General features: G+C 33.5%; 1 protein-coding gene across 1 annotated transcript; it reads left to right on the top strand.

The window, feature by feature from the left end:
• The first annotated feature begins 537 nt into the window (after positions 1 to 537).
• LOC123704444 (electron transfer flavoprotein subunit alpha, mitochondrial) lies at positions 538 to 5,306 on the top strand. The gene is made up of 7 exons (XM_045653187.1): positions 538 to 695; positions 794 to 934; positions 1,181 to 1,445; positions 2,300 to 2,515; positions 2,983 to 3,134; positions 3,790 to 3,900; positions 5,094 to 5,306. Exons 1-7 carry the CDS (start codon positions 654 to 656, stop codon positions 5,157 to 5,159), a joined length of 993 nt encoding a protein of 330 aa, XP_045509143.1. The 5' UTR covers positions 538 to 653; the 3' UTR covers positions 5,160 to 5,306.
• The last annotated feature ends 10,350 nt before the right edge of the window (positions 5,307 to 15,656 follow it).

Here is a 15,656-nt window from a genome sequence, read left to right as displayed (position 1 = left end):
ACGTGTAAACCGGTACTTACCGGTAAAAATCTGCGTAAAATCATACACTACAAGGAATGACAAGCGAAGCCTACAAACATAATGTTATAGAAACATAATATACATACACTTTCATTAACACTTCACTTTTAATTATTATAATACTAGCTGGAACCCGCGACGTCGCTCGCTCGCTACCCGGTTAAAACGGGCTACAGCATATCCATTACACTTATCTATTTCTAGGTAGAAAAATTGATACCATTTCAACTAGCTGTTTTTACGCGAAAGATTAAGAAACAATATCTTAACATAATATTATTATGTACTTAAAAAGTTCCGTGTTTCTATTAATAGTAGGTAACTGGTAATAGTTGAATATTGGATAAGTAAATGATCAACTTCACGATGTTTGTGCTACATCAAATGTTTTTTTTTTAATACATTTAATCATTATTTTTCTATATAAGTTATCGTAATCTAGGTATTTGTTAAAAATATTCTGAATAAGCTATGGTAAAATTAATACGAAAATATCGGTAACTTTTGAACACGTAACGTCACTAAAGTGGTGATTTAGGATTTTGATTGGACTTTGACTTTTATTTTGTAACCTTTTGTAGAGTTCCATGTAAATAACATTTTACGTTTTATAAAGCAAATTAAGCACAAAAATGTTTTCGCCACTCAGCAGGCAATTATTGTTTTATACTCAGGTTTGTTTATAATAAAACCTTTTTTATTCCTAGGCTTATAAAATATATGTAAATTTTCAATAAAAATTCAAAGTTGCCTAATTTATTTTACATTTTAGCTTCGTCGTCTGCAAAGTACTTTAGTGTTAGCTGAGCATAACAATGAAGCCCTATTGCCAGCCACTCAAAATGCCATAAGTGCTGCAAAAAAAATAGGTGGTGAAATCTCTGTTCTGGTTGTTGGTACAAAGTGTGGTCCAGTAAGTGTATTATACATTTTCAAATCCCTATGATCAATTTGGCTAACTTCCACTCATAAACATAATATACATATACTTACTACATAGCCTTCATAGCATTTTTTTTCCAGTTGATACTTATGTATCTTTAAGCACTTTAAGACCTACCTATGTAACTTTTGAAAGTAAATTTCTTCATTAATTTAAATTCACAAGCAATTACCCTATTGAACATTATAAATTTATAAATTCATATAATCATTTTAGGCAGCTGAAGCTGTTGCAAAAGCAAATGGTATATCCAAAGTGCTTGTGGCTGAGAGTGATGCATTTAAAGGGTTCACTGCAGAGTCCTTGACCCCCTTAATATTGGCAACACAGAAACAGTTCAATTTTACACATATCTTGGCACCAGCCACCGCTTTTGGTAAGGCTGTGTTGCCCAGGGTTGCCGCAAAGTTGGATGTGTCGCCAATTACTGATATTATTGGTGTTAAAGATGCAAATACATTCATAAGAACTATTTATGCAGGTATGTATGATGAGTACTTATGATTTGGAAATAAAGTGACTAATATTTAAATTTATTAATAAAGAATTGGTTCATTATAGCCATACTTAGCATAACTTCTGCAGACTAACTATATTGAAATTAAATTTCATTTTCTTTCAGTCTTGGTATATTTTATTATGGACCCATGTTTTTAATTTAAATCCCACTTTGTCAATGAAATATCGCACTAAATTGGTACATGTTTACATTATCTAAAAACCTTATCTTTTTGTTTTGCTAAGAGGAAACTGATAACAGTTACTATTTAACTGGAGATGTCTCTTACTGATAAAGAATTTAAATATTCCTTGTAATATCTATAATAGACTAGCTTACCGCCCGTGGCTTCGCCCGCTTTCTCTAAAACGATTTGAGATTTAAACTATCCTATCTCTCAAGTTGGATCGAACTGCATATGGTGTGCAAATTTTATTATAATCGGTTATGTGGTTTAGGAGCCCATTGAGGACAAACATTGTGACACGAGATTTATATATATATTAAGATATAGTTTTTTAAATTACAAAAAAGTGTATGTTTAAAATATTTGTATTTTGATTCTTTGGCTATTCAAAATGTCTCATAAAGATTATTATTCATTTAGTTTTGTATTTATTGTTTTGTTGTTGTAAATAATGTTTTAATTGTGTAATTAAAACAAAAATTTGTGTCGCATATTCCTACTCCGAGTTCCTTTATCTCAGTTGAATTTGACACTGACTAAATATTAAGCTGCCTTTTACTGCATATTATGTATTTCATATCAAAAATATAAAAATAATAAAAGTAGTAGAGCAATGAATGTGTTAAATATATTTTTAATATTTTAACAGGAAATGCAGTACTAACATTGGAAGCAAAAGACAAAATCAAAGTGATCACCGTTAGAGGTACAGCTTTCGCTCCCGAGCCCCTGGAGGGTGGATCGGCTGCCGTGGAGAAGGCATCAGAGGGCGATTACAAGAGTGATTTAGTGGAGTTTGTCTCGCAAGAGCTTACTAAGTCCGATAGGCCAGAACTCACCAGCGCTAAGAATATTGTTTCTGGTGGTAAGTTTCCTGCTTTTTTTAATTTTATGTGTTTAAAGTAATATTATCTAGATTCGCGGTATTTTAGGTTTAGAGACATTTATTTCAAAAGTTATTCACTTATTCTAATTAAATAGTGTTAACTTGTTAAAACAAAAAAGTTAAAAACTTGCGGGTGAGCGTGTATTTTAGCGTGTATTTTAATTGATCTTATCATGTACTACATAAAAAAAATACAAGATTATGTTCAATAATTATACAAAGCATGTTTTTTATTTTGCAATAATCAATTGTGCTTATTCAAAATCTATTCTGGTGTCATTAAAATACATTGGATCATTGGAAATGACGATAGTTTTGAAAAGTAAAAATTTTAGAATTAAAAATATTGAAGAAATTATAGGTTTATCAGAGTTAATTATATTAACTCTTATCTAGATGTATCTCTAACATCTTAAATTTATATTAATAATTTTTTATCCATACAGGTCGCGGTCTCAAGTCCGGCGACAACTTCAAGCTGTTGTACGATCTAGCTGACAAGCTGAACGCGGCCGTTGGTGCCAGCCGTGCTGCAGTGGACGCGGGCTTTGTGCCCAACGACCTGCAGATCGGACAGACTGGCAAGATTGTTGCCCCTGTACGTATAGGTTTTTTTAAGCTATTGTATAGCTTGTATCGCGGGCCTTGAGCGTGGGGACCAAATCGAGAAATTCCGTAACGAAAAAACCTCACGCTCCTCACTCCGACGGGCGGAGGTGTGGCTTGAAGGCATGCTATGCAATAGCTTTACCGCGGCAGTCCCCGAGTGCCACACGTCGTTTTTTTCTTTTTTTTTTTGTTTATTTACAGCCCGTGGTGTGATAGTGCCAATTTTACGGTTTCCATTTATAACGCGTTTCAAAAATGTTGAGCCAAGTGCGGTGAAAACTTCAAGCTGCTGTACGATCTAGCTGACAAGACCGGCAAGATTGTTGCCCCTGTAGATTTTGACTTAATTTTGTTTTCGGTTTCTTGTTGCAATTTTTATTTTTGTTTCATACTAATTCTGTATTAATTTATATTGATATTTATTATTGTCATTGAGGTGAAAAAATGTTATCTTCTTATCATGAAAAACAAAACAAGCGGACATTGCCATGCTCAAAATGTACATAGTAGAGAGAGAAAGGGTTTTTAATTTGTCCAATTTTACTATAAGTTCAAATGAAATGTAAATTTTGTTCTTTATGTGTATGAGTTGTTAATTTATAAATCTTAAAAAGTAAACAATATTATTTTCTCTGTATGTATAGAACCTATACATCGCGGTCGGCATTAGTGGCGCCATCCAACATTTGGCCGGTATGAAGGACTCCAAGACGATCGTCGCTATCAACAAAGACCCTGAAGCGCCTATTTTCCAGGTAATAAACATCTACTTATTAAATTCCAAAAGTTTTTATGTATCTGTGTACATAATTTTACGCTAAAATTTCATAATTGATCTTGAATGACATGTGGATTAGTCGTGCATACATTTTTGGTGTGATATGTGAATAAGCATAGTGTAGGTATAAATACAAGATAAATATAAACATATTAAAATTTTATTATTTGCGAATTTGTTGAGAACAAAACCTCTTAAAATGCGTACCTAAATATAAACAAACATATTTTCCATGTCGAATTTATGAAAACATTACAATTTGTAAACGTCGATCGGAATGTCATGGAAATGGCGCCAAGCACAAATGTCAAGCGATTTTTTTTAAATCCCGTTTGTACGAAGTAACGCCTCCGTGATGTGTTGCGTATTAATTCAACAGCATTTAGTACTGTCGGCTAGTATAATTACTCAATTATCGGCCGATAATTACTACTTTGCGCTCATATTTAATTGTTGAAATTGTCGCTAGCGGCCATTAAAGTTATCGGCAAAACATAATTTTATCGTCTTCTTTATTATTCATTGTTGGTTGAATTTTTATAAGTTAATTTACCTTTTTGTGTGATAATTATTTGTAATTACTATAATTGTGTGATTATTTAAAAGTTATTTGGAATTTTATTAAATTGTTACGTAATTTTTTTTTGGCTATTAAATAAACATTACGATCGAGCTATTTGGCTTGAATTATTAAGCAAAATTTAATAGTTTTATTGACACTCGATACAAGGTGGAGAGACTAATATAATATAATCCAACTAATATTCTAAATGCGAAAGTTTGTGAGGTCGGATGGACGGATATTTGTTATCCTTTCTCGTAAAAACTAACTACTGAACCGATTAGAATGAAATTTGGTATGTAGGAAGAATAAGACGGAGTAAATAAATAAAAAAAAAATAAAAATTGTTTATTTCTTTTAAACAAGTTTTCATCTCGGGTTGGAGGTAAGTGCCTTCATTTAAGTGGGAGTAAGGAGAAGGTTTGGAGACCCAGAATAAGATACAGACTTTTTATGCCGGAAATCCCACAGGAACGGGAACTGGGCGGATTGCGGGCATTTCTTTGAAAATGCGGGCGAAAACGCGGAAATCTAGTACAAAATAAATTACCAACAATATTAACTGTTACGATACTTACAGTAATTTTATCAATTGCGTGTTATTTCAGGTATCGGACATTGGCCTGGTAGCAGATCTATTTAAAGCAGTGCCAGAACTGACATCAAAGTTGTGAATATCTGCCAAGTTTTAGTTAGCAATTCCTAATCAGAATACCTATACAATATACTACATCCCTTGAGATTTTTGATACCCGTATACTTGTTACATCCACAATCATGTATTTTACGAAGAAAATGTTAATAAAATTAATTTTATAATATTTGTTTTTTATTGATACAAACTGTTCTCTATATTTATCCTATATATCTTATAGGTACCTTTATATTTTCAGAAATATTTCAAATGAAAACTGGGGTTATCGTCAGACTGATTACTTTTAAATTGATTTTAAATCTAAATAAGAACATGTCTAATTGTCTAGGTACCTATCTATCATTTTAATTATGTACTTGTAATTACATAATTTAAAATTTTATCAACAACAAATGGCTTGTAAAAGTTCTAACACACGAACGGCACGTTGTGAACGGGAAAGGCTACTTCAGCCGTCGCCACATTTCGACAGCAGTCGTCGAAGTGTCGACAGCAGCAGTCCAAACGTCGACGACTGCCGTCGACAGGTGGCGACGGACGGCTGAAGTAGTCTCTGCCGTTTACAACTTGCCGTTCGTCTGTTAGAACTTTTACTCTTAAATCTAGAAATAAGTAGGGTATATGTAGATTTACTAAACTACTAACAATATATGGGCAATGCTCTCTGATATAAATAAATAAATAAAATTATATTATAGTCATTATATGAACGAAAGACATACGAAAGATATATTTTATAAGCAAAAGAAAGCTACATGTTTTATGTACCAATAGTGCCGCTATCGTCTAACAGATGGCGTAAGGCGTAGTCATAACATAATCTGTTATAAACACAACAATTTATCTATTATCCATAATCGGTACCAACACAGGTACCAACAACATTTATTTGCACTAACATAGATACCTATAGGCCGTGCGCAGACGACAGACTATCCGTGACGCACTTTTTAGTCTGTCAAAATAGAACCTATGAAATTATATGCAGTAACGCACACGACGCGCAAAAAGTCCGGCGCACAAAAAATCCGTGTAATTCGGGCAGATCGCACCGCGCCGCATCGCGCCGCTCCGCACAAAAAGTCTGTGAAAAAAATAGAACGTTTGCTTCAACAAGCGCTAACGCAGACGGCGCACACTTTAGTCGGCAATCTGCAATTGCTAGGGACGTACGCACGCGATCTATTATCATGCCAGAGGTCGATGTAAATAAGTTAATTCAAGAAATTCAAAACAGACCAGCAATTTACCAATGCACCTCCTCATTGTTGTTTCTGAATGAGTCAAAGCAGGTCTCAAAATAAATAGCAACTCATCAAATGTAGTAACAGACATTTTATAAAATTTGAAAAAAAATTGCCGGATGTTGTTTCAGAATCGAATGTTTAGTATGGAACTGTCCCTTCAGTAATCTTTCCGAAAGTATAGGATGTACCCAAAATTCTCTATTTCTTCTTCTTTTTCTGTACTTCATGTACAAAATAATACTTCGCGATCTCTGCACGATTTCCATAGCGTCTACGTCCCTACAGCTCTGCCGACAAAATGATCGAAGATGTGCGTCGTGTGCGTTGAGTCTGTGAAAAATCCGCGACCGACTTTTTGCGCGTCATGCAGACTTTTTGTGCGCCGCAGACTCGATCGCACAAAAAGTGTGCCGTCTGCGCCGGGCCATATGCTAAATAAAAAGTAGACCATACATAACAAAACAACATTTTTTTTTTCTGAATAAAGTCTTAAAAATGCCTACAATAATTATATTATTCCTTTTAAAACCCTATTATGTAAAGTTTAACGTGACGTCACAAGCGGCTAGCAAAACCAACAGGCGGTAAGTGCAGTCAATCACGTTGTAATGATAGCGAGTTGAGATGCGGTTTCTGAGTGGCATCCTCGTTATCATATTCGCCGGTAACCGGGGCGGGGCCGTGCAAGCCTCGCCCAGACTCCGCCTTGGTTTATACGATAACACGCCGTGTGGTACAAACATTTGTACAGAATATAGTTTGGTACTGGGATTGAATTGTGTCTAAATAATTTGATTGTAATTTGGAGGAATGAACTTATTGAGGTATTGATTGATTTATGTTAACATGAATAATCAGTCGATAATACCTACCTACCTACTTTAGTTTGACGTTTGGAAGGATTATTAATAGAATTTATGATTAAAAACAATTTTTATAACAAAATCAATTTATTCTACCTTTTTAAGTTGATGCCACTTAAAAAATTAAACATTTAACAACATTATTAAGAGGGGTTAGGCGGTCAGCGAAAATTCAGGCCTATTCGGGCCTGAGGTAAGCGGTGAGGGGGTCCGCGTTTAGTATGGAATCAACGTGCTCCAAACTAAAAATCGTAAGCGCCATTCACATTTTTATCAAAAAGTGAATAAAAATATTTAGTATTTTCTAAATCTAAAACAGTCACGAAATCGACAAGGTAAATACCTATGTATTTGTGATTTTATACGAATTATTATCGTAAAATATGGTTGTAATGAGCATTTATATGATATTTTAGAGGTAACTTCAGGATTTTTTTTTATCGAGCAAAATGTTTCCAATCGTGTTTTGGAAACAGTCATCCCATCACACATACGTTCTGTAATACATATTAGAAATTCCAGTGCGAAAAAACTTCAATATTTTCAATTATAGCTCATAGAAAACAGTCCATTTTGCCGTGTTCACCTACTAAGGGCCCTTAACTAAATTAAACATTTAACAGCAGATAATTATGTAGATATTTCTATACTTGATATAGACACATAGGTACCTACTAGGCGTAAGTAATATCGCTAAATACAAAATGTATCTAAACCTATACCTATCAGTAAAAATATAAATACCTACATACTTAGGTACCTACCTAAATATTCTAACAAAATAATTCTAGTTATGTAGGAAATAAAAATCTCACGAAAGTACCTAGATATACCTAGCTATAAATATACGTTACATGAACTAATTAAGCAATAGGTATCTTCCTATATCGAAAAATTATATTTAAAATATCAATGTGTAAAAATTGCATCGACATGCAGTCTTTATAGCTGAAAAATCATGCTAGCATTCGTTTCCTTACCGAAGACAGGTGAAAACATAAATATTGATCAACCCTCATACGTTATCCGTGCGATAGGCACAATTTGCCGCCTTTGACTTCCCATTATACTTGAACATCCCCAATAATTACGAACCGTGACGTTTTCACCCCAACTTTAGGAAGCATATAAGATGTTTTTTGTTATTAATGTTCCACGGATTCGGTTGTGTTTCGGTAATTAAAAGTTAAATAATTTGGGCGTTTAAGGGTTGTCTAGAATAGGTATATTTTATCTAATACAGATTAAACTTTTTTTTTATAAATATGGAAATTTTATCCTTTAACTTGTTAATTGTATAGTAGGTAGGTACACTTGTACAGCACTAGAAGTAAAGTAACATTTTATTAGAGCCTCATTTTCAGAGGATAGGCACAGTTATAAAATGCGGAATGCGGATGGTAATCCATCCCTTTGACTTTTCCAACGAATTTTTATACTTACCTATACCTAAGTATTAAGTACCTAAGTAGTGTAAGTACCTACATTTTATATTTAGTTTGTATGCAAGCTTTTAAATAAGCTCTGTTATCTGTGTCCTACGTAAATTTTTCAAAATCTTAATAGCATTTCTAAAAAAATCAATAACAAAAATAATTTATAGGTAGATAAAACAATATACATAGGTACCTACATACCTATTCTAAAATGAGTTGCGGGACTTGTTTGCAGAAAATAAACGTTTTAATTTAAAAGTGTAACACGGAAGTCTAAAATTGATATTTTATATTAATATTGAAGAGCGATATTTCATTAAAGTTATTCATGTAATAAAAATGCTAACGTGACAATCTATATGTATGTCAAATAGCAAAAAATATATAGCGGTTTGTATAGATTCACAGCGGGTAAATAAATCGAGTTGTTCCGGTCTGGTTAGTGCACACTGCACAGTGGGCTAATAAACTATTTACTAGGGACGTTTAAAGATCAGTTAACGCATCATTTTATGCCTAAACTTGAGTCTGATTTTGTCATTTGTTAGCCTATTCTATCTTTACGTTGAAATGTATCTATGTTGAAACTATTTTAAAAAAGTATTTTCCCTGCCTCGCTTCTGACAGAATCCTTGAAAGACGGTCAGCCTCTTATGAATTGGTGAACTACACATTTCTACGCATAATATACTAGCTCAAAAGTATGAGCGCAAACATAGGTAAGTTCACTTTTTCAGAGTCTGAGGGAACGGAAGATCAATAGGTAGACCGAAGAAGTACCTACCTATCTGACGTAAAACAGACAGTGTTAAACGAGGCAAGGATGCCTAGTGCATACTATATCGCCAACTACCAGACTTCAAGCTGTTATTTAAAAAAAATCTAATTAATTTTTCAGAACCGACAAATATCGTCAAAAATATAGAGCTAAAAGTACTAGTTACCTAATTTTATCTTTGAAGTACCTAATGGTTATGCATGTTATACTGCGTTTACACGCAACAAATGTTTAATTCGTCTTTGATGGGTATCGTAAACTTACTTGGTAAATATTGTGCGTAGCTGTGTGGACACAGCATTAGATATCAGATCAAAGTCGGTTCTCACGCACACGCGCGTAAAAACAGACTTAGCTGGTAGCGCGTATTAAGTAGGTAGCGTCGAGCAGTGCTAATGCAGTGACGATCTGAGGGATAAGTACAGTCGCACACTGAATACTGTTTGTAGTAATATCCTAGCAAAATACATTATGAGGTGGTTAGTTTCCATGCAATTTCAATTGCATTAAAACTCATATAGGTACCTGCTTAGGGGTAAATGTAGAGCAATTTATAAATTTTGTGCTTTCCACCTCAAAGTACCTTTCCTTTTAATATAGGAACCATGGATTTACCTAATTTGATAAAAGTTTTTTATGTATAGATAATTGTATGGAGTTGATTCAGCGTTGATATTTATTAAAACGATGACTAGTATTAATATGGCTCTCTGGGAACTACCCGTCTTTCGCAAATAGGTAAGTAACCTAACTCAAAGCATCTAATTCTTTAGTTATATAAGTAAACTAATTTACAACAAGAACTCTACTATACTCGAAGTACAAGAATTATTAAAGTAATTTATTACCTTATTATCTCATGTATCATATAACATGGTGATATCATGCATTAATTAATAAACAAAAAAAAATTTCCATCTATATCTAAAACTGCGTAACTTCCCAATTTAAGACTAGAGAGAATAAGTCCCTCTTAAAAGCATGTGTGCCCGACAGTACGTCTTGTACAGCCTCTCAATGTCCGTGCGTGACTGATCTACTCAACGAATTCACGGCAAGTCAAATGTTTAATTTGCTCTATAAATCACGCTATTAAAAACATTTCAAGGGTGTCATCGCGATCTCATTGGAAACGTGACGGGCTGTATGGTCGCCGGTCATCACTGCTTCTCTATTGTTGCAGAGCTACGGCGAAGAATGCTACATCAAATTCAATTTAATGGGAACAAATTGAATTAGTTTTTAGTTCGTTTGCATGATGTGTTCGGATTGTGGTATTGACTATCAACATCCGTAAGATGGATTGATGACTAAGACGGAGAGAACTAGATTTATAAAATAGAAAATATCCCAGCATCATAAAGAATACTCCTTACAATTAACCTTACTGGATTAGCTAAATGCAACCCTAATCCACCAATTGTTCTGCATTCAGGGTACCAACCTATTCACAACATTATCCCAGTACATAGGTGGTAGGTATTATAGATTATATATATAGATTATGTCTCAACAGTGCAAAGTAAGATGCTTAACCTCTTGATAATAGTTTTCTCAGAGAGTCAGTTGTAGGTACACTAAATACCTGATGACTATGTGAAATAATTATTGCTGAAGAGAATCTATCTACCTACGATATGTTATCGATTCTAGTGATTCTTTTCTCTTCATTGTATCTATCGTACTTTAATGACACACATGACACAACGTATTCTCTATTTTATTTTCATAAAATATTCTTACATGTATACAAATCCCAAAGCACTAAGAATCGTTTACGTCAATGAAAAAAAGCTAAGAGCATTGCGTAGAGTTGCGTGACGGTAAGCGTCCGGGAGGAAACTCGCATTAAATTGAATTAAATGAAATTGATTTACCGAAGGAGGAGCGTGAGTGCCGTCCTTCGGCCCTCCAATATACCGCTTCGTTCCGCTGCCCGCCACGGAATCTAGTAATTAATGCTATTAGATATAAGTAGCTAGATGAAACTAGACGTTTGGAATGTTTATGTTCTATTAAATTCTTTACCACCTATAATAATCGGAAATATGGGAACCTAGGATATAATTGATTTTCTTGTATAAGCACTAACTTCAATGACTTCTTTTAATTAGATTACTAGATTCGAATCATGGATACCTATTGGTTACCAATTATAATTTGTTGCTTTATGTCTTTTCTTTTTGATATAAGGGGTTTGAATAAGACATTTAAGAAGATTTAATAATATACCTACTTGTAAATCTATACTGTGCCTAATTAAAGTTGACAATATCACATTTTATTAACTCGTTTTATTCCGTAAATGTCATGCATGGTTATAAAAAATGTGAGAAATAGAAATAGATAGGTACTAATTATATTTTACATTGAAAGCAAACAATGTAAAATGCTGCTCCGGACGATTAGCTTTATACGCCTTATTAATTTAATTAATAGGAAAATAGCTTCCTGTAAATAATGGCAACGATTAACATCATCTATTTTTCAATACTTTCTCGCCAACCGTTAGAAAAATATAAAACTCATTGATGATCACTTGACACGTAAACCGATACAATCGAACGATTTACGGAACAAGCGTTAAATATTAACAAAATGTTGTGATAGTGATTTATAAGCGATAATTTCGATACATAAAACATTTCATTATAGGAAGCGAGAATCATTATTCAAAGATATTTATTCATGTCAAATGATTGCTTTTCTTTTGTGAATCTTACAATGGCGTCTGTTCGTTTTACCATTTGCGCGATCGCCCGCTCTCTCATTGTGCTGGCGTGTTTTGTTTCGGCGCGAACGCGGCCTTTTCACACCGAACATAGAACTCTATTCTAAATTTAAACGGACAAGATTGATGGCCATAGACACGACCTGTGACACGCACTACCGAATACCTTCCACACAAACGCCCGCCCGATAGTGTGGAATGTGCTTTACTTCACCCTTTATATGTAATTATTAATTGCCTAAATGATAAATATCAACATTTATTCGGATGCGATCAAAGGAAAAAGGTTTGTGTATCTATTATGCGAAGCTTATTAATTTTGTTAAATTAACAATCATCATTAAATATATGTAGGTAGTTACATTTAGATTAGTTTCATCGATATATTAATAATGGCAATTAGTTTGATTATATTAATTGCCTAATTACCTAGATACTATGTTTAATAGACTACTATTTCGCTAGATCATATGGATTATAATGTCTAATTTGGTTATTTAAATATCGATAGGTATTATAATTTTATTATGCATAAATTGAAAAAGTTACGAACTACGATAGATATTTTAAATTTCTACCTAATTATAAATCTAGTTATGCTGAACTTATTTGAATGTAATAAGTAAAATTAAATATATTATTAACTACCTATCGGAAATACTAATTGTATTCGACAGTAAAACAAGGTACCTCGGCGTTACCAAAATAACAATAATAAACAAAAAGTTAGACACAAAGTTCCAGCTGCAAACAGAACTAGAAACAAGTGAATTGGAGTTATTATAGACTAATTCGAATGTTTGGGCAACAGCTTCGCGTGAAATTGGCCCAAGAGCGGTAGTTAGGGGCGCCTTGTAATTTGTGAGCCGCCTTCTTCGAAAGTTGAACAAACTATCCGTAACCTAATTCCAACTTTGTTTATACATTATACTCTAATGTATTTCTAATATGTTATTTTTTGTTTTGGACGCAATTGTTTTTTTGTACAACACTTTTTGTCTTAAACGTTTTAAAGATACGAGATGGTAGACGTCAGAAAATGACTATTGTTTTACGTGTAACATTCCTGATTTCGGAGAAATTTTAAAATGGTATATCTGTCTGTTCTTATTAGTAAATAGTTACTAAACATTGTAACATCTTACTCTGAATGTTAAGTAAAATTTGGCTTTTGCTCTTGCTTGCCTAAAAAGCTCAACTACAAAGTGTTCCAAAATTTGTAGAGTTGTTTTGAGGTCTATAATATCGTGGAAAAACATCATTGCGATCGTTATTAGAGATGCTGAGTTAATTTTGTGATTGAAACATTAGTAAGATTGATGAAAATTATAATCAATTACATTTAAAAACTTTGTACCCATATACCTATTACCTATCGACTCTACATCAGTTCTCTACGTCATTTTTCGTCTGGTTAGAAAAACGTAAATTGTCAAAGTGAAGTCTGTTTGGAAATCATAAGATAAGAAAAAAGAGTTTCTCGTATTATACTGTTCAGTAGGTATCAGAGATTTTACCTAAATAAATGGTAAAAAGTTCTGCGTTTGACTCATTCATGGACTCTTGTCAGTAACACTGGGAAATATATATACCTATCAACCTATGGATATTTTTCTACAGAATATCCGCCATGAGTCGAGGGCGAGTATATAATAACAATAATAATTCACAACCAGGCCATGCAACACAGTAAATATCACAAAACGCTACACATTTTCATTTCTCATTACCATATCCGATAACAGAACGCGGATACTAACATAAATAAATGTTTAAGTTGTTAGTATAAAAGACTACAATTATGAAGGGCAGAGAAACGAAGCGGCCGGCGTGTTCCGAGTCTGATTTTTATCTCAAACGGTGAGCCGACATTTCCATCGCGGTAATTACAGAGTTTAGAACCTAGAGTGAATTATTAGACGCGCCGCGGTGCCGTAATCAACACAATAATTGTTATTTGCGGCTCTTAGTGTTTGGTGAGCGATTTTGTGGTCGCTAGCAACGCTCCGAACCAAATTGAAATTTATACAATTATCCAAACTGTAGGACTCGGACGTGTGTATGAACGATTTCTAATCGCGGCTGTACTGTATTCGTGATCTTGTATTGAGGGTAATTAGGGTTATTTTATCTTTGAATTATTCGGTTATTTTAATTTCGTATCGTTATTGGTTTTGACTCACTCGTTTGTAATGATATTTATGGTATAAATTGCTTTTTGTATCTTAAGCTTATTGGATAGAAAGTCGGTGCAGTTTTCCTCCTGTGTTATGTACTTAAACAACCTGTAATTTTTATAGGTACTCTTTCCATGAGTCCGATACACGGTCTTAAAATAGACCAATGAAAAGTAAACTCCAACCTAGCTCTTCAGGAATCGACGCATCGAGGAAACAGACATTCAAAAATACTTTTAATTTTAAAATTAGAATGTAAACTCATTTTCTAGATATTCTGAAAAATATATATAAATCATAATATTAAACATTTTTATTTATAAGCTTTATTGCACACAGACAGAAAATACAAATTTTACTTAATAGGACATAATTAGTCAAAAGGCGGCTTTATTGCTACAAGCAATTTCTTCCAAGCAACCCATTCGATCAGAGACATAGTTAAAAGTACTAGGGATGATTATGTACACAATAAAATAGAACAAAAAAAAGGATATCACATAAAATATTACGTAAAAACATAATTATAAAAAAGAAAACAATTCTAAAAAACAAAATAAAAAGGAACTAACCAAAAACAAACCGAAAAAAAAAATAATCAAAAAATTATACATATAAACACACAGCAAAAAAAAAAAAAGAAGAAGTTGATAAACAAACAGTAAAACAGCAAACAAAAATAAAATAAAAATTAATAAGCAAAATATTTAGCAGGTATGCAAATAATGACTCTTGACCATATTTTTGAAAGAATGAAGCGTTTGAGCTTTCCTAATGCTAGTGGGCAAGGCGTTCCATAGTTGAACAGCTTTTACGGCGAAAGAGGCGTTGTAGAATTTCGTATGGTGGACTGGAATACTTAGCATTAGGTTATCATTAGATCTTAGGTTCAGACTCCTGGCAGATAAAAATTCAAAATTATCTTTTAAGTAGCACGGGATACGGGGATCAAATAGGATGGAGTAAAGAGAGAAAGAACATGAGCGTTACGACGAAGGCGGATGGGTAACCAATGTAACTGTTTTCGGAAGGCTGTGACATGATCAAACTTCCTTAACCCAAAAACGAAGCGCACAGCAAGGTTCTGTAAGCGTTCGAGTTTATCGAGTTGCGCCTGTGCAAGGTTTGAGAAACAAACATCGGCATAATCCAGTGTTGGTAGCATTAGGGTCTGGGCAAGCATAATTTTGGTGGGAATGGGTAAGAAATTGCGCAGCCTTCTTAAACTAGATGCTGTAAAAAATATTTTTTTACTTATATTTTTTAGGTGTACAGACCAAGACA

Source organism: Colias croceus, chromosome 1, assembly GCF_905220415.1.
Source record: "Colias croceus chromosome 1, ilColCroc2.1".
NCBI classification, from domain to species: domain Eukaryota; kingdom Metazoa; phylum Arthropoda; class Insecta; order Lepidoptera; family Pieridae; genus Colias; species Colias croceus.
The sequence above is the reverse complement of the archived record's forward strand: the minus strand, read 5'-3'. Positions and strand labels throughout refer to the sequence as shown.